This window comes from Haliaeetus albicilla, chromosome 4, assembly GCF_947461875.1.
Source record: "Haliaeetus albicilla chromosome 4, bHalAlb1.1, whole genome shotgun sequence".
In the NCBI taxonomy this organism is placed as follows: Eukaryota; Metazoa; Chordata; class Aves; order Accipitriformes; family Accipitridae; genus Haliaeetus; species Haliaeetus albicilla.
Window position 1 is genome coordinate 47,955,566 of NC_091486.1, and position 22,377 is coordinate 47,977,942.

At 37.1% G+C, this 22,377-nt stretch overlaps 1 protein-coding gene across 6 annotated transcripts; it reads right to left on the reverse strand.

The window, feature by feature from the left end:
* Window positions 1-815: 815 nt before the first annotated feature.
* PDPN (podoplanin) lies at window positions 816-18,701 on the reverse strand. Of its 6 annotated transcripts, none has more exons than XM_069782426.1 (6): window positions 18,364-18,699; window positions 6,018-6,103; window positions 5,260-5,353; window positions 3,120-3,155; window positions 2,624-2,735; window positions 816-2,000 (listed from the first exon to the last, which is right to left on the reverse strand). In XM_069782426.1, exons 1-6 carry the CDS (start codon window positions 18,431-18,433, stop codon window positions 1,994-1,996), a joined length of 405 nt encoding a protein of 134 aa, XP_069638527.1. In that variant the 5' UTR covers window positions 18,434-18,699; the 3' UTR covers window positions 816-1,993. The 6 variants fall into 6 exon arrangements, with proteins under 6 accessions (XP_069638527.1, XP_069638525.1, XP_069638524.1 ...); XM_069782424.1 differs by having other exon boundaries at window positions 2,634-2,735; window positions 5,260-5,392; window positions 18,364-18,691; XM_069782423.1 differs by having other exon boundaries at window positions 5,260-5,392; window positions 18,364-18,687.
* Window positions 18,702-22,377: the final 3,676 nt, after the last annotated feature.

The following is a 22,377-nucleotide window of genomic DNA, read 5'->3' on the forward strand; positions in this document are numbered from 1 at the left end:
TGCCAAGATAAATACCTTCACTTGAACTGAGTCAGAGGGATTGGGGAGTGTATTAAGGTGTGTGTGAATTGTATTTCAGGGATGGGACTTTATGTGCTTATCAGTAAGAGACTGCAGACTTGCTTTCTTGAAAGATAAATGATTTAATATACCAAAACTTTCAGAAATGAAAGTTTACCCTAACTGCATGACTTTGTTACAAGAGTAATGCTGCAGAATACAATGAGTCATAGGTAAAAAAAATTTACTGACACTTAAGTTAAATAAAGATGCCTTTAAAAAAATAAGTTAAATTGAGGTCCCATGGCTTTAATAAAGGTAGTAAAAACTTTGCAGCCTACTTCAAGCCCACTGTTGGGCCTTGGATTTTGTACTTTAAAAATGTCCAATACCAACTTAGCTCTAGTAAAGAACTGACTTAAGATACACACTAGGCTTAATCTTGTTACAGATTTTTATATAGTGCATATGTGACTTTGGACAGTGGTATCATTAATTCTTCCCTTTAGTTTTATGCAGCTTTTGAGTGTAAACAGAAATAAACCAAATGAGATTATGCTGGAGGTGACACATGAATGTATTATTCCATGGTATTGTACTACTGTGGACAAATTCTGGGATGCACATGCTCTGCGTGTTTACATGTTTAATTTTGATGATGGTTTCACTTATCAGTGTCAAATGAGTTGGCTGTAGACACTGCACTGACAAGGCAAGTAGCAAAGTAATTTAGGAAAATTGAGGAAAGTTTAAAACATGTTATAGGGTGGGTTTTTTTAAAGAAAATAAAGAACAATTATTGTAAAATAAGACAATTTACATTATAATTTTTATTTCCAAAGCTCAGATTGATATGATAGTTAATGGCACATGAAAGAAACAGAAAAGTAAGTCTAGATAAGTTGACATATTTAGCAATTATTGACCATATGGATTATCATGATTTTTACACCAAACATTTAAGTGACTTAAAGGTTAGAAAACACGATGCATTGCAGCCACTTGACATACAAAGCCTTTGCTCTGAACTCTGTGCGTTCAGGTACTGCTGCACTAAATATGCCACAGAAAAGCTGTAGACTCCAAAGGTGCTTTATACCTCATTAACATATTCTGATCTAGTGTTGCACACATGTTATCAAACAAGCCAACTATACAGTTAGAAATGAGACAGTTAAAAAGTAAAAAAATTGTATACACTAATTCAAAAGCTTCTACATGTTGCCTCTAAAGCATGCTGAGTAACTGGTTAAAGTGACCCATCAAAATTGGGTATTTTCCAAGCACCCTTTAATTCAGGATGTGTATTTCAATCCCTGCATGTCTCTGCAACAAGAGAAGACAGGAAATTGCTGGTGCAACAGTCAGATGAGCAAGCTTTGAGTTGGTAGGTCAGTTCCAGCTGGGCCTACCATATTTTGTCACATAATAACATAAGCATCAAGAGCAGCACATCTGTATCAATAGTGGAAAGATTTTAGCTTCCAATATCTAGTATTTTCTAAATTTGTAAATAATCGGTTCTCTGAAGCAAATTTTTCCATTTTGATACATCATTTGGTAGATAAACATGCCACAAGCACTTAATAAGCCAAAAACACTTAAGAGATTCTGGATGTGTTTTTTAAAGAAATGCATAAAATGCAGTGTGAAATAATCTTTGGTAGCACTTAAAAATATTACCTGCAAATCGCATTTCAGATGTAAATCTCATTGCTGCTGGTTTTTTTTCTCACTGTGTAATCTTTTTCTTTCTTCTAGTAAACTCCTGGCTAGTAAAAATCCTATTAAATGTTCTGTACTCTGTAGTTGGGGGGGTGGGGGAGGGAGTCCTTAGAGTTGTGTGGGATCCCCATAGATCTGGAATTCTTTGACCATATTTTCCATGGATCATCTTCTCACACCAATACAGGAATAGTCTTTAGTTCTTATAAAATAAGAAGCACTTGTATCTTCTGGCATAGAATGGCATGGCTGCTTGCTTCAACTGTTTTCAGGGCCTATAAAAAAAACCACAGACATTTTATTGTAGTTCATAGTTACCCAAATGTTAGTTACATGATCTTTTCCTCCCTCTCCTTGTCTTTCCTGTCACTGCTTTATTTCTCTTCCCAGTTCATATTTTGCTTTCTCCTAATGCTGTGTGAATCGTATTTCTTAAATATAGTGTGGTTTTCTTATTACTTGGGAGGTTTTAAAGCATTTTAGATTTGCGTGGCACCAGTGAATCCTGATGGTACCAAAACAGCTTCCAAAAATGTCCAGAGTAATAAGATAAAGGTCATTTGTCAGCGTTCACATGTTACCCAGCACTTCCAGAAGTTGGTCCCATAATACTTCATAGTGAATTTTACCTGTGTGCAGTAGAGTAATTAAAACCCCATGCACCTGACAAGTACTGTGACAGCATGCATGCAGTATCTGGCAAATTTTTCTGAAGCACATGAGGGGGTTTAGATCACCCACATTACATTGGTAGCTCTTGCTGAATTGATAGGCACCGTATAACATGAAAATAGGTTATTTTGTCAAAATAGAAGCATTAGAAATTTCCAAAATGATTCCTGTGACCTTGCTCAGAGGATAATGCTTGTTTAAAAAGCCTGATTAGCGATTTACTTACGAGTACCTGCCTGACATCTTCCTTACAACAGCGATTATTATTCCTGCAAGGATTCCAACTGCAACTATGATTCCAATAATTATTCCAACCAGTGCAATTGTTTCTAGACCACCTGAAAGAGGAAGTTGGGGAGTGTTAGCATGTTTCTCATGGAGACCATTGATAAGAGGCTACTGGTAGAACTGACACTGTTCTGCTGCATCCCATTCCTTGGGGAAAATTTCCTTATATCTTGTGAACTCTGAAGCAGGTTTGGTAAGTTCAGCAGGCTTATTTGTAGCCTGCAGGCCTGCAGATGTGCCTTTGGGCTGGAGGGCTCCATATAGATGTGGCTATGGACACGGTAATCAGGTGAACCAGAGAAGGCAGACCAGGGAGCATGTTGTGGCTCCTGAAACTTTAAGAATAGCATGGGCATAGCTAGTGGCTTCTAGAAGGGTATTGCCTGGCAGTTAAGTTCTCCCTTGTCTCTACAAGCATTTCTTCTATTTAATACCTTTTTCAGTTTTCTCTGGTTCCCCACTCAGTCCACCTGTAAAGCCAGAAAGAGAATAATTACTTAATTACTCTGTACAGAGTTTTGCATCCCAATTTATAATGCCATATCCAAGGAAAACTTTTATCAACTATATCACAATGGTTTGAGGGCTGTGTAATAGGTTGTTCTTTTGATAGGGAATGAGCAAATGAAAAGCTTGAGAGAATGAGTGCAAAGAGCTCTCTAAAGTAATAGAAATCAAAATCTAAGGGACTGTCATCTGATATATACTAGTGAAACTTAAGTGTGATCTAGTTAAGATCAATAAGGATATACTTGGTATAAAAAAATAATAATTAAGACAGAAATCAGATTTTAGTTGTCTGAGTGATTTATGCTGATAAAATTTTGCCCTGCTCTCAGTGTATCTGCTGAACTATTTTTCTATTTATAAAGGCTTTTTGTCAGTTTAAAAGTTCCTTAAATTCCTTGGGGGGGGGGGGGGGTGTAAGATTGTACAAAATCTGTTTAGTACACTTCTCTATTTCTGGAATTGAATTTGTGGCTGAGTCCCCATCAGAAGGAGATGAAACACAAATGCTATTTTTAATTCATTAGAAGTATGTCATTCTGAATGTTTACCATATCCTTTAGGAGAAGTCTGAAAACTCTATCTAAAATTAAAATCTGCTGAATGCTGCTTCTATTATTTAATGGTAAGCCAAGGCAAGAGATCTGCACTCTTAGCAGAGACAAGCAGGCTGGGAAAAGCAGGTAAAAGCACATACAATTTTTAAACAAATGTGTCTGATTTATTGAGGGATATGAAACTGCTGTAGAACACGGAAGCTTCAGAAAGAAGCTAGCCAAAGCAAGTGTTTGCTCATAGCTGTTGTCTAGAGGTAATTGGCTTAGGCTACTTAGGGGAGAGGTAGTAAATAATATACATACTACAGGACTTTGTAGAAATACAACTGCCACAGGATTTGATTTGACTATCTGTTTCAAAGCAAAACCTATATGCTAAAAACAAACTGACTTGAAATGTGATTGACAGACTGTCATTCATGTGAATTAAGTTTATCACTAATGTATTCTGACAGGTGAATCTGACATATTTGTGAGCCTCACAGACTTCCAATATTTGTGGTCTAAGTTTTGAGTTTGTACTTCAGGTAAAGTACATTCTGAGCATCTGTTGGCAACAGCTACTACTGTTCGCATAAATTGGAGAAACAATTCTTCATTTATTTAGACACGAAATTTGCATTTAGTTAGCAAAAAGTTGGTCTGGAAACAAAAAGACCTTTTTTCTCATAATGGCTCATCTGACCATTTTAAAGTGAGATTTGTTAAACTTATGACCAGTCATTGACACTGTAACAGGACTGGAATATCAGAGCAGAAAGTACAATGCTCGTGTTCTCTTACTTTTTACTGGTATGCACAAGACTGAACAGCTAAGAGCAATCCTGGTCCAAAAGCCACATAGAGTATGTGCCCGTTTATTTGTGCCCATACATTCTTATGTACACAATCAGACACAAAAGCATAGGTACTCAGCAAGCTCTCTGGAAGACAGCTAAGCAGGCATAGGGTAAACAGGTCAGAATGCACTTTATCAACCTTTTGTACTAATCTGTTGCTCATTGACTACTGTATGAATATGGGTGTAATTTGCTTTGTATGTGCATGACAGTAATTTGTGTCCCTCCAGGGAAACAAAGGCGGACAACTCGGCAAAAATCAAGAGGGCAGCCAGGTTGTAACAGTTATGTTTTCTGTATTTGATGACCTTTGAGTTGGTCCAGAAAAAAAAAAAAATTCTTTTTCTGGAGAGCTGTTTGATTTTCATACTAATCTGAAAAGAAAGTGAAGGCTTCAGAGAGTTATTGCCTGCCTTGGGGTAGAACTGGCAGTGCACTTGTGAACAAGATCGTATAGCAACTCATTCCTTTTGTCAGCGCGCAGCTGTTATGAAGTTAGGATGCAGAGTGATTATTAAGGAGTAATTTTAGAAATCTTACTTTTCCCTTTCCAAAATCAGCAATGCTACCTTTGGCAGCACCTTAAACTTGGTATTTGAATTTTCCAGATATTGTTTAGTAGATGACAATAGAACTTTGATATAATAAAATAGAAATTAAATATTTTTTACCATCAACACTTTCTGTGTTAACTTCGTAACCAGTAGAATTATCACTGTCTTCAGCTGGGGCAAATGCACTTTGTGTGGTCATCAGTTGTCCAAACTGCAAGAGATTTGTTACATTGTGTAGTCTTGTGGGCAACTACAAGAATTGGCAGGAAAAAGAGGGAAAAGAAAACCTCAGTACACTCAGTCTATGTGTATGAAATAAGCATTTAAATTTCTTGATCTGTCAGGTGCCCTGTGGATGCTTTTAAGCTATTGCTCGTCATCTTTGACTTGTGTACAGTGACAAAAAAGAAAACCAAACGTAGTAGTAAGCTGATTTGTATGCCCAGCTAGAGGCTTTCTAGATCAGATAACCTCTCAGTAGGACTACAAAAGGTGTAGGAGAGAACTGCAGAATATTGCAGACCTGCCTCTTTTCATTGTGGGGTGGTTTTTGGGGTTTGGGTTTTTTTTTACACTAGTTTGTCAGTTAGGTTTCACTGAAGCTAGTGGAGAGATACTGAATTAGAAGAGGCAAATGGCAGTGAATAAGCAGGTTACCAATGCTTTTTGCAGCACATAAGAACTGCCAAAAAGTTTTCAACTTTGTCACCTTCAACCTGATTGCTTGCAAAGCAAAAGCATTGGCGTTAGATTTTTTTATGTTAGAACTCAAGGTTATTCTTTATAATGATTATTCAAAATCTAAGCCACAAGACAATACCAGGAATATGAAAACAGGGTAACCTAAAGGAACCTTTATTTAGAATGATACTCACCAGGGTTGGTAATTCTTCAAATTCTGTATCATTTCTGTCTCTGAAATCAATTGTTGTACTTTCTTCTCCTTCTAGAACTGAGCTTGCTGAATAAAATTTTAGAAAATGAGTTAAGATTTTACTTTGTAGTCACATGTTCTGGCTACTTTGACATGTAAATTTTTTTAAACATGAGATCTATGTAGTGTTCCATCTCTCTGCCCCTGCACACTTATGTTTGCAAAATTATTTGGATTAACTTTGAATTCTGCTATACTCTTGCACAAAGCTGTAGGACAAAGAGCTTAAGTACACATCACTTAGCCCTGGCACAACCTTGAAACCTATTGGTTACTAAATACTTTGTCCAAGAAAAGATTTCTTTTTTATTATTATTATTTTAAGAAAAGATTCCCCCCTCCCTCCCTGGCTGGATGTGACCACTCCAGATTTCAAGTTAAGCATTACCTTCTGTATTGGGATAAATTACTTCAAACATCTTCCATTTTCTAAAATAGTAAGAGCTTTCTCCCATCTTTCAGCTCAGTCCCAGGTGCAACCTTTTTTTTTAGAACTATCATTAATGCTTATGGGTGTAGCTATAGTTTAGAAAATATTCCTACACAAATCTATTCAGAGATTTTTCTAAAGTTGCAAACCTTACTTGCCATAATTTCAATTTTTTAGGTAACAATGTAAGGTCTTCCTTTTTATTCTAGACCTATATATGTCATCTGTGCTCTTTCGTGTAACTGATATTTAAATTTTGGCCTGCACAATGCTCTTTCTTTACAAATACAGCCACGCTTCATCAGTAGGAAAAATGAGATGGAGCAAGGTAGAATGTGACAGATATGGATATGTGAAGATAGCTGGCAGTATCAAGAAAATGTCGAAAACATAAGTATCATTGATTAAGTTTCTTGTGATTCATAAAACTATGACCATACACAGTATGATGTTAATGTAGTGTGATATCTCTTGGGAGTTTCTAATTCACCATGATTATAAAGCTAGGTGAGGCTGCTTGTTATGCTGTTGCCTGCGGCATAAGAGTTCTGCTCATTCCAGATACCAGTGTTTTAGCAAAGAGCTAATAATAGACATTGTCCTGAGCAAAAACTTCAGGCAAAAACCCCAAACTTCTGAAAAACTCTTTCCTGCATCTAACTTTTATTTCAGCAATCAGAGCAAAATTTTGTCCAAACGTTTTCAAATCCAATTTATACTTTTTCAGCATAATACTGAGTTATTGCTAGGAAATATTGCAAAAATAGCTGAAGGTTATGTGAATGAGAGCCATGTTCATTCTCTTTAAAAAGCAGAGAATTTTTAGGGGGGTTGGAGAAAACCCTGGATGCTCACACATCATTTGCCTATGATGTACGTAAGGTAACAACTGTCAGCTGCTAATAGGTTAATTATGAACAAAGAATACCTAATCCTTTATTCCTTTGCAAGATAGTTTCATACCTCTGTAATTTGGTAAATAGTAAGTAGTAGATTGGTAGTGCTGTGTAGTGATCTCTTCAGGGAGGAGGACAGCTATTCACATGAGTTATTTAAAATCAGGGATTTATTGTACCATTTGAATATTTTATGTAAGAGAAATATTCATGACCTGTTTTATTAAATCTTAACACCGTTTCTACTAATTTCATCTAGTTTTATTTAGTGACCTAAAAACATTCTCATCTCCTCTGCATTTGAAGTTAGCCTATTTCTGAATTGTTAGACTAGTTCCAAATAGTAAGACTATTTCTTATGAGAGACTTTAATACTCCTAAATGCACCCTACTTGTGTTGTATATGATATAGAGGCAAGTAAACAGAATTTTTGTTCTGTGACTGAAATTAGAAAGAATGGGCATTTTGCTCGATATCAGTCAAAATCGGAAAAAGGATAGAATCACTTTGGATCAGCTGTGCATATATCACTTGGAAATTACTTTTCTTTAACTCTGAGTTCCGTTTAACTTTTGTTCCTTTTTCATCTGCCTCTTTTTAAAAGAAAAATGTTATTTCAAATGAAAAAGCCAATATTTCATTTTGAAATGAGTAGGGGAAAAAAAAAAAAGCACTGGCACTTCAAAGGAAATTTTTCATACGGGGGATGAATTATTTGATATTAGAAAAAAATAATCTCTGTTTTTTGCTTGAAACTCTCATCTGAATTCTACTGGAAACTTGCAATTATTTTTCCTTGTTCCCAAAACTCATTTTAGAACCAAAGTAAGAATTTTTCATCCATCTCTAGCAATGCAAGACTGAGAGCTTTGTCCCATCGCCAAGAGAATAAACACTGATCTAAACTTAGATTTCTAATTCCATGTTTACTCAAGTAAATAGAATTTTATATTTTTATACCTTTATAAGCCTGAATACAGATACACTTTCTATTTAAGAGCCAAAAGGGTGTGCAAGTAGTACTTTAGGCACTAACAGATGAAAAAAGTATATTCATGTTATGCCAACGTGCTCCCTAATATAGTGGCTAATTAAGCCAGCCAGTCACCTTATAATCCATGGAAAGACTAGAACAGGCCAGGGTAAATCATATTTCTAAGTTAGATGGTAAAAATAAAGTTTTGGTCATTTTTGATTGAAATACTCCAGGTAAGCAGCCTTGAAAATTTTCTGCTGAGATAGCATAAAAGGAGCTTGACATCACTCAAGGTGTCTTGATTTAGCCACTTTCTAAATATCAGGGCATTTTAAGATATGGCATGACTTTATAATACTTATTTTTTTGCTTATAAATTAATGTCTTTAAAGTACAATATTGGGACTTTGCAATGTAAATATTAAGTGTAAAGAAAGAAATAGCAATAGAGCTCAACAACATGAATTGTGGATGGACCAGTGTACCTCATAACCCCAGATGGAACTGAAAAAACATCCTTTATTCACTAGTTGCAAAATAAGCACAGATGGAGAAAACCAACTACCAGAGGAAAAACCCCAAGTAGAAAGTGAAATAAGTTGGGTTTGGTTTTTTTTTATGTTAACAACAAGCAGCTTATTCAGAGAAGCTACTTATAGTCTTGGCATGGCAGTAGCTTTCAGCCCTGAAGAATTACTTGACAGTGAAGGCAGGTAAAGGAAACAGTGTCACAGAACAAAGATGTAGAGAATTACTGAATGTCACAAAGAAACATGAAATAATTATTCTTTGTGTGATAAAGTTATTGCAGATTCTTGGCAATGAGTGACATGTAGAAAATCTATTTCAGTGCATTTGGCCTCTGTGTACAGTGATTGACAAAAGGAGGTGGCCCAGATTAATCTTGCCTAATTTTAGTTTCTTAATAGAGATGCCTAAATAAGGTGTCTGCTTGCCCTTATCTTCTTTTATGGTCTGTAGGGAAAGATAAATACTTCTAGAAGGTAATGCAGCTTACCTGAGATTTGGGTTGTCCTTGGTAGTGCTGCCTTTCCGTAATTGTAAAGGGAAACTAGAATAATATGGCTCCCCTGTTAACTTCCTAAAGCTCACAGGTAGAACTGATTTCTATCAGTGTGAAGGTCTTATTCTGCCCTATCCAATCTGCATAATACTGCATTCAAGCTGAGGTCCTGTATTTGTTGGAGAATAGTGCCTGGACTACATTTCCAGGTTTGTTTTTGTGGGACAGACACTGGAGGTGGTGTGGGTGGTACTTAAGCAGACACTACTGAACTATTAGCAAAAGAAAGATTAGGAGGTGATTTGTTATCAGCATATTGCATTTGTAGGAAGGAATATCTGATACTAGACAGCTCTATGTCAGAGAAAGTCATAATAAAGTAAAAAATATTTAAATGAAATTGAGAAAAACTATTGGTCTTGAAACTTCTTTCCCTGTACCCAGTACAAGGCATATATACCACTGACATCAAAGAGAATGTAAATGGGATGTAAGGGTATATGTGCTTTAGTCATTTGTTGGTTTCATCTGATGGGGGCCAAACGTAGCAAGAGCCATAGGGTTAAGTAGTGCCTCTGCTTATGTTCTTAATATTATCTTAGAGGAGGCTGTAAATAAAAACAGTGCCTCATAGTGCTGTGATTGTCTCCAACTAGCACTATGGCCTCTTCTGTTCACAGCTATACATTGCTGCAGATGTGAATTAATCATTGCATTTCTTTCTGCCAAAGTTCCAGCTGGGTGCGTTTCAGTTCAAAGTCCCCAGCTGCTATAAGACTGCAACTTCTCACACCAGGAGAAAATTTGATGTCTTTAAAAGTTTAATACTGCTTTGAAAGCATCCCATGGTTAAGCATCCCATGACCCACTTAGGGGAAGATGAGCTCACTAGTCATTGTTATGCATGGAGCAACAGTTTACTAGAAAAACTTCTGAGGGTTGCTTTCAAAGCACCGTGGTTGTGTTGGAATGGAGAATGAGTTGTAAAACTGTTGTTCATTAGCATTTCTTTCAGGTATTTCCAAAACCAACAAAGATACTTTTGAAGATGAAAAATGTTGTCGGATCTTGTTTCTTTCCCAGCGGTCTGAATAAACCCAGACACCAGTGGGCAAAGACAGTTTTAAGCCTGTATTTTAGCTTAGTCCTTGAAATAGGAAGCCCTCAAATAGAATGACTTTCCATCTCTGTGATAAGAGACCAGTAGGTAAAAATTGCTAACCCTAAAGGATTCCCTCTTAGCAAGAGCTGAAATAATCTTTATTGGTCATTGCCCCTTTGCTCCTATTTAAAAAAAAGGCAGCTTCAGTTACTTATAACAGCTAAAAAAATTAACCAGCAGGTTAAGTGTCAAACAAAAGCTTGGCTCTTAAAATTCAAGTTTATTTTTATCTGTATCTTACTGATAGTATATTTTATCCTGTCCAGCTGTGCTAGATAGGTGCTTTGTGGAATGCTTCTCTAGAAAAGCAAGGGACAGAATTCAGTGAGACCGATTGCTTGGGGTAATACTGAGCTACCTATCTAGAGCTGACTGATGTTTTTCAGTATCTGCTTCCTGAACTGTTACAGACCAGGTGGTGGTGTTTGAAGGGCTGTGTATGTATGTGTGTGTTGGTCATCCTGTTTTGGGCATATTTTACTCAGCATTTATGTCCTGATACAGAAATTCCCTGAGGAAGCATTCTTTGCTCACAGACCTTAATTTGATTGTGAGCAAAATGAGTCTTAAAGTCCGTATCTCATTACTGGAATCAGTTCAGTTGTAGTTCAGTGGAAACTTTTATTCATGGTGGTGGAAGTTTAACAAAAATGTGTGATTTGATAAGGTATCTGCCTTTTGAATACATAATGTCTCAGCAGCAGCTCCGTAGTTTTCAAATACAATTTCGTCTGTTATTTGGCTTCATCCTCAATTTAAATGTATTCCATAGTCGAGTCCAAAATCTACCTCATCGGCTTAGTTTTCTCTAAAAGTAGTTTTCTATTTTTCTATAATTGCTTAAGCATTTTGGGGTGTTTTAAAAAAAGCATATAGGTGTCTGTTGTGAAATGGTTTAACACTGGTAAAGCTAGGCTACAAAATATTTTGGACTTTGAAAATTTGAGGTTTTGAAGACTATAGTAGAGTGAATTCTGGGGTTTGCCTTCTGGATTTTGAGCCTTTGGACAGTTGAAATTTTCAGACTGTAGAGAGGTGAGGAAGTTTCTTAATGAAAACTGAAACACTCATTTGTACCTGTGGCTGCTGCAAAATTCTGATATCTGCAGTGTCCTTAGCCCATTTGGGGCCACAGCATTGGCATTTTCTCTTTTTCTGTTAATTCTTTCTGGAAGTTGCAGTAATATATCATGCCATGATAAAGAAATGCTCTGGCATATGCGTAAGTGTCTAGACTTTTTGTTGTTCAGGAGAAAGTATGTACTGTCTGTCTAAATCCTGAAGTGCTTACTGTACTTTCCTTATACAAAGACTGACAGCTTTGCTTTATATAATGAAGGAAGCTGGATGACAAAATACCGTGCAGTTTGGAAAGTATCTGCCAGTTGAAAAATGGTCATGATGCACAAGGAAGGATTTAGCTCAGCCTCATTTAGAGTATGACTGACTTTGTTCAGGTATTCCATGTAGCTCATGATGACAATGTTTTGCTGAATTGTCAGAAACATTTCCTTTGGTCACCACACCCTACTACAGATGGTTTCTATTGCTGTGGCTGGCTTAGCCAAAGGAACAAAGCCAGAGTTAAAAATGTACAGTGCCAAGTGGCAAAGAACCACTCAGCTGCTTCTGAAGCAAATCACATGTCTTCTCAATGTTACAATATTCTACATTGTCCATATATAGGATACCCACAGGAAAGCAAACAAAATATATTTTAACTGGGCAGATACAGAGAAAAAAACCTGCTCTTCAAGTGCTTGCTATATGCATACGACCCACAACCAAAGTTACGAAACAAAGGCATGAGAGGAAAAGGTGGTAACTTACTAAGCTTTCTTTATGCATGATAAAATTGGCCACAGAGCTGTGGGCACTAAGAAGGAAAAGACTATTTAACTCCATTATGGGATATTCCTTTAAAATATTCCTTGTAGAACTAGTGATGAGACTTCTAAGGTTTATGCTTTTAATAATGTTGCTGTGTCAGTCTCTGATTTCTTGTCTGGTAAGTACACTGACCTTGGAGTTGCTATCCCATGAATGTGGGATAAAGTCACTTTCTTACTGATCTTTGCTGCCCCATGACCCTGTGGCAACTGCAGTCTTACTAGCAATTTCTTTGTTTTCTTTGAGCAGTAAGGGTTTGACTGGAGCAACAAATTGGAGTTGTGATCAAGGATCAAGGTGTAAGTCTCTTTTGCTTCATTCTGTAAGTGGCACCCAAAACTGAAGTGTTACAGTACTGTTTATCGCTCCATGGCTGACAAGGAATGAGCGTTGGAGCTAAGACAAGGACAAAAGTACAAAATTTCGTGTAATGGATCATCAATTTTTATGGGGTGTGCAGCAGAAAGCAGACAATCTGTGTACAAATATTGGGATAAGTAAATGCAGATTAAAGGAATTAAGAAATGACCTCTAATACAGTAATAAACTAATCTTTTTCCCTGAATCACTTCCTTCCCAAAACTCTGAGGCTGTAGCCATATGCCCTTTCACAGCTGCCTTGATGAAGGTTACTAACCCCTTGTATCTGCCAGCAGAACTGTTTGCATCATAATTTCTTAACTAATTTGTTTGAAATATGTATGCTAAACACTATAACTAGAACCTGGTTAGGCTTTAATTTTGTTCACACAATTTTTGGCTAGCTGCTTTACATTGCCACACAGCAAGCAAGATCCATTCAGATATGTTTAGTCTGACTTTCATAGTAACTAATAACATGCTAGCTAATATTTGGATGGGTTTCATAGTCATAAAAACATTTTAATATACATTTGGAATTAAGTGTGTCCCCTTTACAAATTCATCAGTAGCTCATATACTACTTAAGCCCTCCTAAAAGAGTACGTGTTTGCCCGAAATGGTGTACACAGTGGAATTGTGCCCTCACAAAGGATTATCCTGATGAAATTTATGCTGGATGTTGTAGTGTTTTTAACCAACAAATACAAAGATGGAAAAACACGAGGAAGTCATAAAGCAACATGAGAATGTGCACAGCATCACAGTTTCTATTTCCTTTGAGAGTCTTTGGCCAGGCTTCTGAGACAGTGAGATGAAAATCAATAGCAAATTGCTGTCTTATTTTTTCTCATTTGTTTCTCTTTAGAACATCCCAACATACCTATATTCCCAATCCTACATCTTATTCTGAAATGCTGCATAGCAAGTTGTGCACCACACAGCTATGTGAGCTTTACTGCAGCGTTATTTCAAACTGAGGGTATGGGATATGCACACACAAATTGCAGGAGGCCCTTTTAGAGGCTGCCTGTCTGCAGCGTGGATCTGGGATGCAGCAAATAGTAGGACCTGGCAGCATTTGGGTTCCATCCTGTAGTCCCTGACCGCATCCAGACAAAAAGCAAACAAACCAACAAAACAAACGTGCAACTGAGACAGACCATATGTTAGAACTGGGCAAACAGTAGTCATGTCTGTGGTGTGCATGTATGGCTTGCCTCAAATGACGCAAGGAAGGAACACTGCATGCTTCTGTCAGAGCCCAACAGCCTGCATGCTGTGGGTTGGCCTTCCTTTGCTGTTTTTTTTATTATCTATTAAAATTCTCTTTTATCTCTCTATGTTCTCAGCTGCTTATTTTTGCAGATGATTTACAAGTACTAGATCTGGGGTAAATGCATGGGTTCAGTGGAAACCGTTGAATTACAGGAGCTGAGAATCTGGCCTCTCTCTTTCCAGTTTTCACCGTGCAGCCTGAGCTAATGAAAGGTCCACTTGTGAGCTTTTAAATATGACTATTTCCTTTGCTTTTACAGTTACACAGATGCAAAAACTAACTTTTGAGATACAGATGGGCAAGCTTCTGCTTTCCCAATGAAGAGGAGAAAGCAAATTTTTTCTGTTCTCTGCTGGTCTTTCACTATGACACTGCAAAATACAGACTCACTAATTTGCAGACGTACTCACTGAGACCCAGTAAGATGTTTTTCTACTTTTTGTGGTAATTAAGTTTTGGGTATTGGACATGTAGAGCTACATTCATATCACACTAATGTAGTTTACAAGAGGCATATATGGGGACACACGGGCAAGTGCACTCATCATTCATGATGCAGCCAGATGCAGGGTGAAAGGTTTTGTCATGTTTATTTAGTAGAAGACTGGCTCCCTTTTGGAGTCACGTGTGACTCTTCATTTTGTTTGTTCATTTTATTTAGTACCAGCAGTTACAGAACTTGATTTTCAGAAAAGTTTAGAGTTGCTGGACTTTGTTGCTTAGTTTTGCTACTGAACTGGCAACAGAATTTGGGTAAATCAAGATATTTTTGAAAAAAATCATTTCTTGTAACTTTGTCCATTTTCTTTTTTATGATTTTGAAAAACATAGAAAACTTCTTAGACTTTCATGGTTGACTGTAAACTTCAATTTCTTTTCTTACCATATAAACACTTTTCATCTGAATTATCCTGTCCGTGTGCTTAGTTTTAGTCCAAAACAAATGTAAAGTAATATGACCTAGTATAAACCTGTTTGAGACTTGCATAAGGAGTTATAACCTAGTATTTGCCTCTAGGTAAGATCAGGCACATGGACAGCTGATACGGCTCAAGTGACATGTGGTAACTTGTTTAACAATCATGTTAATTTTTGTTCATGTTATGTGACAGCCAATAGAGTAACTTCCTTCTCTGCAATGATACTTGCACCATGGGAAAGGTTTCAAATTAGGAAATGTGTTGTCTCTATAAAGCACTCATTTGAATGCTTGAGCTTTTAATTGTTTGATTAATGCTGTGCCCAGAAAAAAATTAGGCCAACTTCCATTTCAACTCATTTGGTCTGATCCTGTGTGTGAAGATTTGCCTGAGTTTTTATATGCCTAACAGGATCACAGAAGGACAAAAATGTATCTGCTAATCATTGAGTAGGAAATGCTTTAGTCTAAATATTCATCAGCTTGTATAGTGCTCAAGGCTGTCCTTGGTTGTAAGAAAGACAAGATACTCTCTGTTTCAGTCAGGATTTAAACCATGAATGGATAACACAAATAGAGTATGTGTGAATGTGTTTTTAAGTAGACAGTGGTGTAAGATTTGTTACTGGGTTTTCTTCCTGTGTTTTTGCTAATTTCTGCCATTAATTTTATTTGGAAGCTCACATATGAAGAGTGAATTAGTAAGTTAATTCTCCTTCTCCTCCACATCAGTATAGTATTTTATGCTTTTACAGCTTTGTCTTGCTTTATGTGACCCAGTTAAAGGAGCCTTTATCCTTTCGTCTGGAAAGCAACTGACTTTGGGACCAAATATTCCTGTTAAGAGTAGCACAAACCCAGGAAATTTTAACAGAAATCTTCACTGATTTTTAACTTACTAATGTTAGATGTTATTTGCATGTTCTCTATGAGCAAAGAATGTTTAAACATTTCTGACGTCTCCTTTAAGATTCAGAGGTTCCAACTGAAATGTTGTTCATAGGTTGGCTGATAGTCCTGTTATTGGATCAGTGGTAACTGCTATTTTTCAATCATGTTTCTGGTTCACAGTGGTCCTGAAATGGTTTCCATGCCTGTGGCTTTTTTGTAAAGTTGCAGTAACTCAAAGACAACAGATACTAATGAAACTACTCAATTTGTGGATCGCTATCTGGAAGGGGAAAAATGCTATGCTTACCACTAGGATCAACAGCTGAATTCAAATTACTTGGCAATTCAAGGAGTAATTCAGAACCATTAATAACAATTTTGAAAATATGCTTCCTGATTGAAACAAACCTGCTTTTCTTGATTCAGTCTCAATCCAGAAAATGGAATGCCCAAATACAACAAAAGGGTAGCTGTAGATTTATTTATGGCCTGATCAGGCTTAAGAGGTGTCAGAATCTGATAAGGAAACTTTTTTTCTCTAAAACCCTCCAGCCAAATTACCCCAGAAGTTCAGATATCTGAATATACCCACTCCACCTAGTATTATACAAGCCCAAAAACTTCTCCATCTTCACTGTCAGTGCAGGCACAGATTGCGGAATGTGGCATTGTCATTTTCAGTCTGTTCTAACTTGTAATTGTTGATGGTTATCAGTAAACAGCAGTGATACCCATGCTAAATATTTGGGTCTTCCTTATTTTATATCTGGAGTCTATTTTCCTGGTGTATCCTTAGGAGGTTACCCTAAATGACTGACCCCATGTGAGGAAAAAGTCATAAAAGCTGAACAGACACAGAAAGCCTTAAATACTGTAAACCATATTCTAGATCCAACTGTGGAGTTCAATACAGGCTATACTGGTAATAAAACAGAGGTAGAATCTTGCAAGCAGGAAATATTTTAACATTTTTTCTGGCTAATAGGGTTTCAATGTGATCATTGCTGGATGACTCCTTTCAGACTTGAGAGAAAATACGCTTAAAAATTCCCCAAAAGCCTTAAGACAAAAGACATTTTTTCCTGTAATTCTAGTATCCTAGAAACTGCTTAAGGCAATTCTAGAAAATTGTGGTGGGTTTTGCATCATTTTTAGTGTCTTTAAACTTTGGTGCTTTTAATATTGGTGCTTTTTAATGGTAAGCTAGCTGTGTAAGCCATAAAGTGCATATCCCAGAGAAAACCTAGAAAGCAGTATTTGGGACTTGCCTAATATCTGTAGATTTTAGACTTTCTGTGAAATTTCGGAGTGTAACTCCAAACTTTCAGCCTCATAATCTGACATGCAGAATACCTGGAATTCCCATTATAAGGTTCAAGCCAACACCCACACATACTGTGTATTGATATAGCTCCATTATTTCCAGCAGAATGATATTGACTGTCACCAAGCCAAAATCAGGTCATATGTTTCAGTTAGGGTCCTCAAATCCAAATCAGACAAGTAGATTTATGCTTTGGAAGACTAGTGAGTTGAGTTTCAGGTTATTGTTTTTGGAGCACTAGTACTTGGAACATGTTCCATAGCAACGGTAGCTGTATTTCACTGCTACAGGCACACTTTCTGTTTGCACGTACATCATACATCAGGCACATTGCCTGATGGCCAATTCATTCGTAATGAGTCAAATACTATGCAGAAAGACTGAATTTGAATGTGATGTTACTGGAATCAAGTACTGCTCAGGGTAATTCAGATTTACTGTTAATAAATCAGACTCTTCTCCTTTAGCTGTAAAAAAGACTTAAACGTCTGTTTTATCTAAAAGTGTACAATCTGTTTTTCTTAGAAAATTCAAAAGAAATAGTTTGCCAAATAAACTTTTTCTGAGTAGATACATAACACTTCAAATCTGTCTTAGGTAATACTTCTTCCTGTTTTAGTTTCCTTCACTTGTATATGTTGCTTATGGCTAAGTTAGTATTAGCAAAACCCTGCATAAGGCTCAAATTCTAAGCTGTTGTAATGCTTCTAAGTACAGAAGCTAAACACTTGAATGGAAAGATATATAAGTTACTTTCATAGAGAGATTCACCACCTAAATGTCAGTTACAACTAAATTATTTCTTGCAGTCGCCTTTGCATATATTACAGTGAAACTGAAGACATTTCCAAGGGCTCTTGATGTAATGCCTTCCCTGACTGCTTGTACCGGTCTCCTTCCCTTACACAGACACACAGAAAATTCTGTTCTAATAGAGCATAACTCAGCCCATCTGAAAACTTTTGATGTGTTTCTTTCCTGATTACAGCCATAGTAGATGCCCAGTAGTAGCTTAAGTATTCAAAAGAAAGTTTTATAAGCAGGACAGAACAACGATATTGCCTATGAGTAAGCACACAAACTGTTAAATTACAGGAAATGACTGGAAATAATTTTAACCGAAGTTTCTTCTTACCTTCTTCAGCAAGTGCTATGAAGGGCATGCTCCCTAGAACGAAGATGAAGAATTGAACTTTAATAAACATCTTTGATCTGCTTTGAGAATAGCTTTCCAATCTTGAGACCAGATGGATTCAAATTCTGATTAACTTTTTTAGAGGCAGGGGAGAATTGACATCACAGAAAGGAATCACTGCAAAAAGTACTTTGGTATTCCAAATATTCCGTTAACTGCTGCAGTCTAAAGGGGGAAGGTTTTCCCAGATGATAACTATACAGCTAAAGAAAACTGAACGGAGTTGGCATTACTTTGTTTAGCCAAGGGGTGGGAGCATGCCTAAGGTGGTCCTCAAAGAAGAGCCAGGCCCGCCCTCTGCACTCTGTTTGGTCAGTACTAAAATTATGATCTCAGCCCAGGTTTAAAGTTACAGGAGCTGTTGTGGCTTTCAGAAGACTTTTATTTAGCAAAGGGGGAAAGGGTATTTAGGCAGAGTGAGGTGTTCAGGGAGTTCCCTCCCTTCTGTAAACTGTCCTTACAAAATATTTAAGGAACAACACTAAGGACATTTTTGCTGTTATTTCCAGCAGTGAACTGATGGGGTTTTTTTCATTTCAAAGTGAGCCCCCATGTTTATCTGAGCAAGTGTGGTAGTGAATGTGCATTTAGGGATACTGAAATAGTTTTAGGACGGGTTATTTAATTCTGCAGTAAATACCGTCTGAATTTTTCTGCATGTCTAAGTCTCCCTCAGCTTGTGTCCTCAAGTGACATCCTAGCCTTACTCTAGCATTTACCTCTGCCCACAGGCTTGCTGGCTTCAGTGTGCTAATATCACCCTTCAGAGACGGAGGGTTTTTGCTTTTCATATGTAACTATTAGTAGTACAGCTATACAATGGTCTGTACAAGACTAGTTACTTTTTTCTTCTATATGTTTCTGTGCATCAGCATTGCATGGCACGTCTGCAAGACTAGATCAACACTCTACCAACACCTGTAACAGATACTTTTTCTCACAAATAATGGTGGTTAGACAGCAACTGGGGCTGAAGCAGGACTTGGGGACCAATGATTTATATTAATCCTTTTCTGAACCCTCCCTTGTCTTGGACAAGTAATCTACTGATTCACATCTATTTAGGAATGCAGTGAGTTTTAATCAGTGCTCACATGTGAACTAACTGTATCACTATGTGTGCCACATAGCTGAGTGGAGGAAGTATTTGACCTTCTCCCTCAGTTTCTGTACCTTGAAGTCCTGAAGTGATAGGACATCAGACTCTGAAGCATAGCAGCAGAAGCATAAATTTGTTTCCTTTCTGCTGACAGTTGTGGAGGAGGTAACCTCTGCGGAAGACTGGGGCAGGCTTGTGGGAGAGGTTTTATCTTTTTAAAAAAAAACAACAACAAAACAAAAACCCAACCAAAAAAAAACCTGAAACATGGCTAGGTTGTTTTGCTCAGTGAATGTGAGTCAGACCTGTCATTAAGACCCCACAACACTTTGCGCTATGAAGGACCAAAGCAAGTCTAAACATAAGCAATGATACAGTGATGTAAAGAGGGCTGCAAATGGGAAATGCAACACCTTCCATAGGGGTTTACTTTTGAAAGTGATAGGTGCCAAAAGAATTTGTTAGCTATAGATATAAGTTATGGTGCTATAACTGTGTTCTTTGTATTGAAGATCACTAGGAGAGTAGGATGAAAACAGTCAATGCTAATCCAAAGAAACAACAAGCAATACTGGCTTATTGTCTTTAGAAAAACAGTGAAATAAATATTCCCATATACTAACTTTCAGCATGTCTTGAATCTTAAAATCTGGGATTAGTTATTCCTTGTTAATGCTGGTTTGAATTTATTTAAAATAATGTTTGCTTACTCAGAAATACCACTCACATGAAACTGAAATTTGGTAGGGGAGTATGTCAGTTTTGTTAAAACTTACTTGGAAAAATCAAAACGAATCATTTTTCACCTTATCGGAATGGAACATTTGGAATTCTGTATGTATTTTCAGAACAAAAATGAATGTTAGCACACTATGAAAGACAAACTGGAACAAACAGTGACTTTTTAATGTTAACAAATTTTCATCGGGTACAAAAAGAAAGTATTTTTAAGATTTCATTCAACTTTCTTTGAAGGTACTCTGAAGACCTTTAATTTTTATGATTATTCATATAAACAAATTTGTCTCGGGTTTAGGAATAAGCCCTTCTAAAGAAGGATAAGCTATTTGCTTAATTAAATCAGTTCTTCCTTTAAACTGTACTCTATTCTGGGTATAGAACTGGAGCTTTTGAGCTTTCAGGAAGTGGAGATGTCCAAGTTCCAGTGGCTACTTCAACACTTTTTAACATTTCTATTATTCTTCCCAATAAGCCTATTTCTCCTGCTCCAGCCTGTTCCTTAAAGAAAAACTCTTTAGATAAAATTATTGAACTATGAAGAATTTAATAAAATCAGCTTCTATCACAGTATCAAAGTGCAACAAAGGGAAAGAAATTTGCCTACAGATGCAAAACAAATTAGTGAAAAAGCCAGGAATGTCTTACTAATTGTCATCTTGGGATGAAATTGTTCCTTAATGACAACCATGACAGGAACTTGCCTTCTAGTGAGCATGTTGCTGAGTAAGGAGATTAGCCATTGCAGAGCCCTCTGATTTAAAATATCAACAAAATTCTTTCAGAAGAGCCAATATACCCTTGGGAGAGGGTATGGAACCAGAGAGCAATGAGGGAGCAGTTTTCCTCTGAACTGTACCAAATGAAGGGGTTTTTAATTAAACTATAGTTCACTGTATTATAATTCTGTTAAGCCAATAGGTTTTGTGAAATTAAAGGAGTTATTCTAAGGTTCTGATTTAACAATTCATCTGCATTTAAATCAGCACTTAATTACATGGTCTGTTTGTTTCAAAATAGAAGGTAAGTGTGTACCTATAGGTAAGTGTATGTCTGCTGATTGATAATGGACTTGCACATGTGCTCAAATTCTGCAATGAAATGAGGTTTAGGTCTATGCAGAGATGTTGTAATTTGGTCTTTTTTGTTCTGGGTGTGTTATGACAATACCCACAAATTGCCAGGATATGAGTGCATGGGTCACTTTTTTTTTTTGTTTTTTTGGCTGGGCAGCTCTATGTGTTTTTAATCACAGTGGCCTAAGGGAGGAGGTGGAAAGGGTCTAGAGTACAAGCAGCCCTTATGTTTTCATTTCATAATCTGTTCTTTCCGTCTGACCATATCAGTCATTTGCACAGCCTTGTGAGAGGCTTAGGCTGTCTCTAGCTTAGTAAGAGCAAAGAATGAAACTTAGCTGGGGGAGTAGGAAAATAGTGGTTATATCCTGCAAAGTAGAAGGCTGTATCCACCGCCACCTCAGTGGCAGAAGTCGTGTGGGATGGTATGTTTTTCCCTGAATCAGTCAATGTTGCAGTATGAACCCAGGAGCAGTGAAGGGAATGGAAGGCTCCCTGTTGTCATAAATGGGTTTTGAACCAGGCCTTTAAACGGCAACTCCAGTATCAGCAAGGGCAGCCTTGCCACTGATTCTGTATAACTCTGCTGATAAGAGAGATGTCATGCAGGGGGTAAATGTAGGCAGCTTGAGTTCTATGATTGTGCATGCCTATGTATGGTTGCTTGCAGTATTAGGGTTGGTCAGTCCGCCTAAGTACACTCTTCTGAAAGCGTAGTGGTTTATGATGCTCCCTTCTCTGGTATTGGTTTGGCTTTATAATTGGCAATTTGTTTGGCCATTTATTCTGGAACTGATTGCATTTCTGAATGAAATGATCAGTATGTGTAGTTTTAATTCATTTACACCTCAAAAACCTAGGTCCAGATTTCTTTTCCCTGCAACTATCATCCAAAAAGTAAGGAATGCTATGTAGGGCAAAGTGTGACAATGAACTCTGGGGACATTGCTGATTCAGCTTCTGGGGTAAATGGGCTGGAGAGAAGAAGGGACTGTTGTTACAGAGCTCCAGGTGTGGCATGAATCTCTTAATTGTACTTGG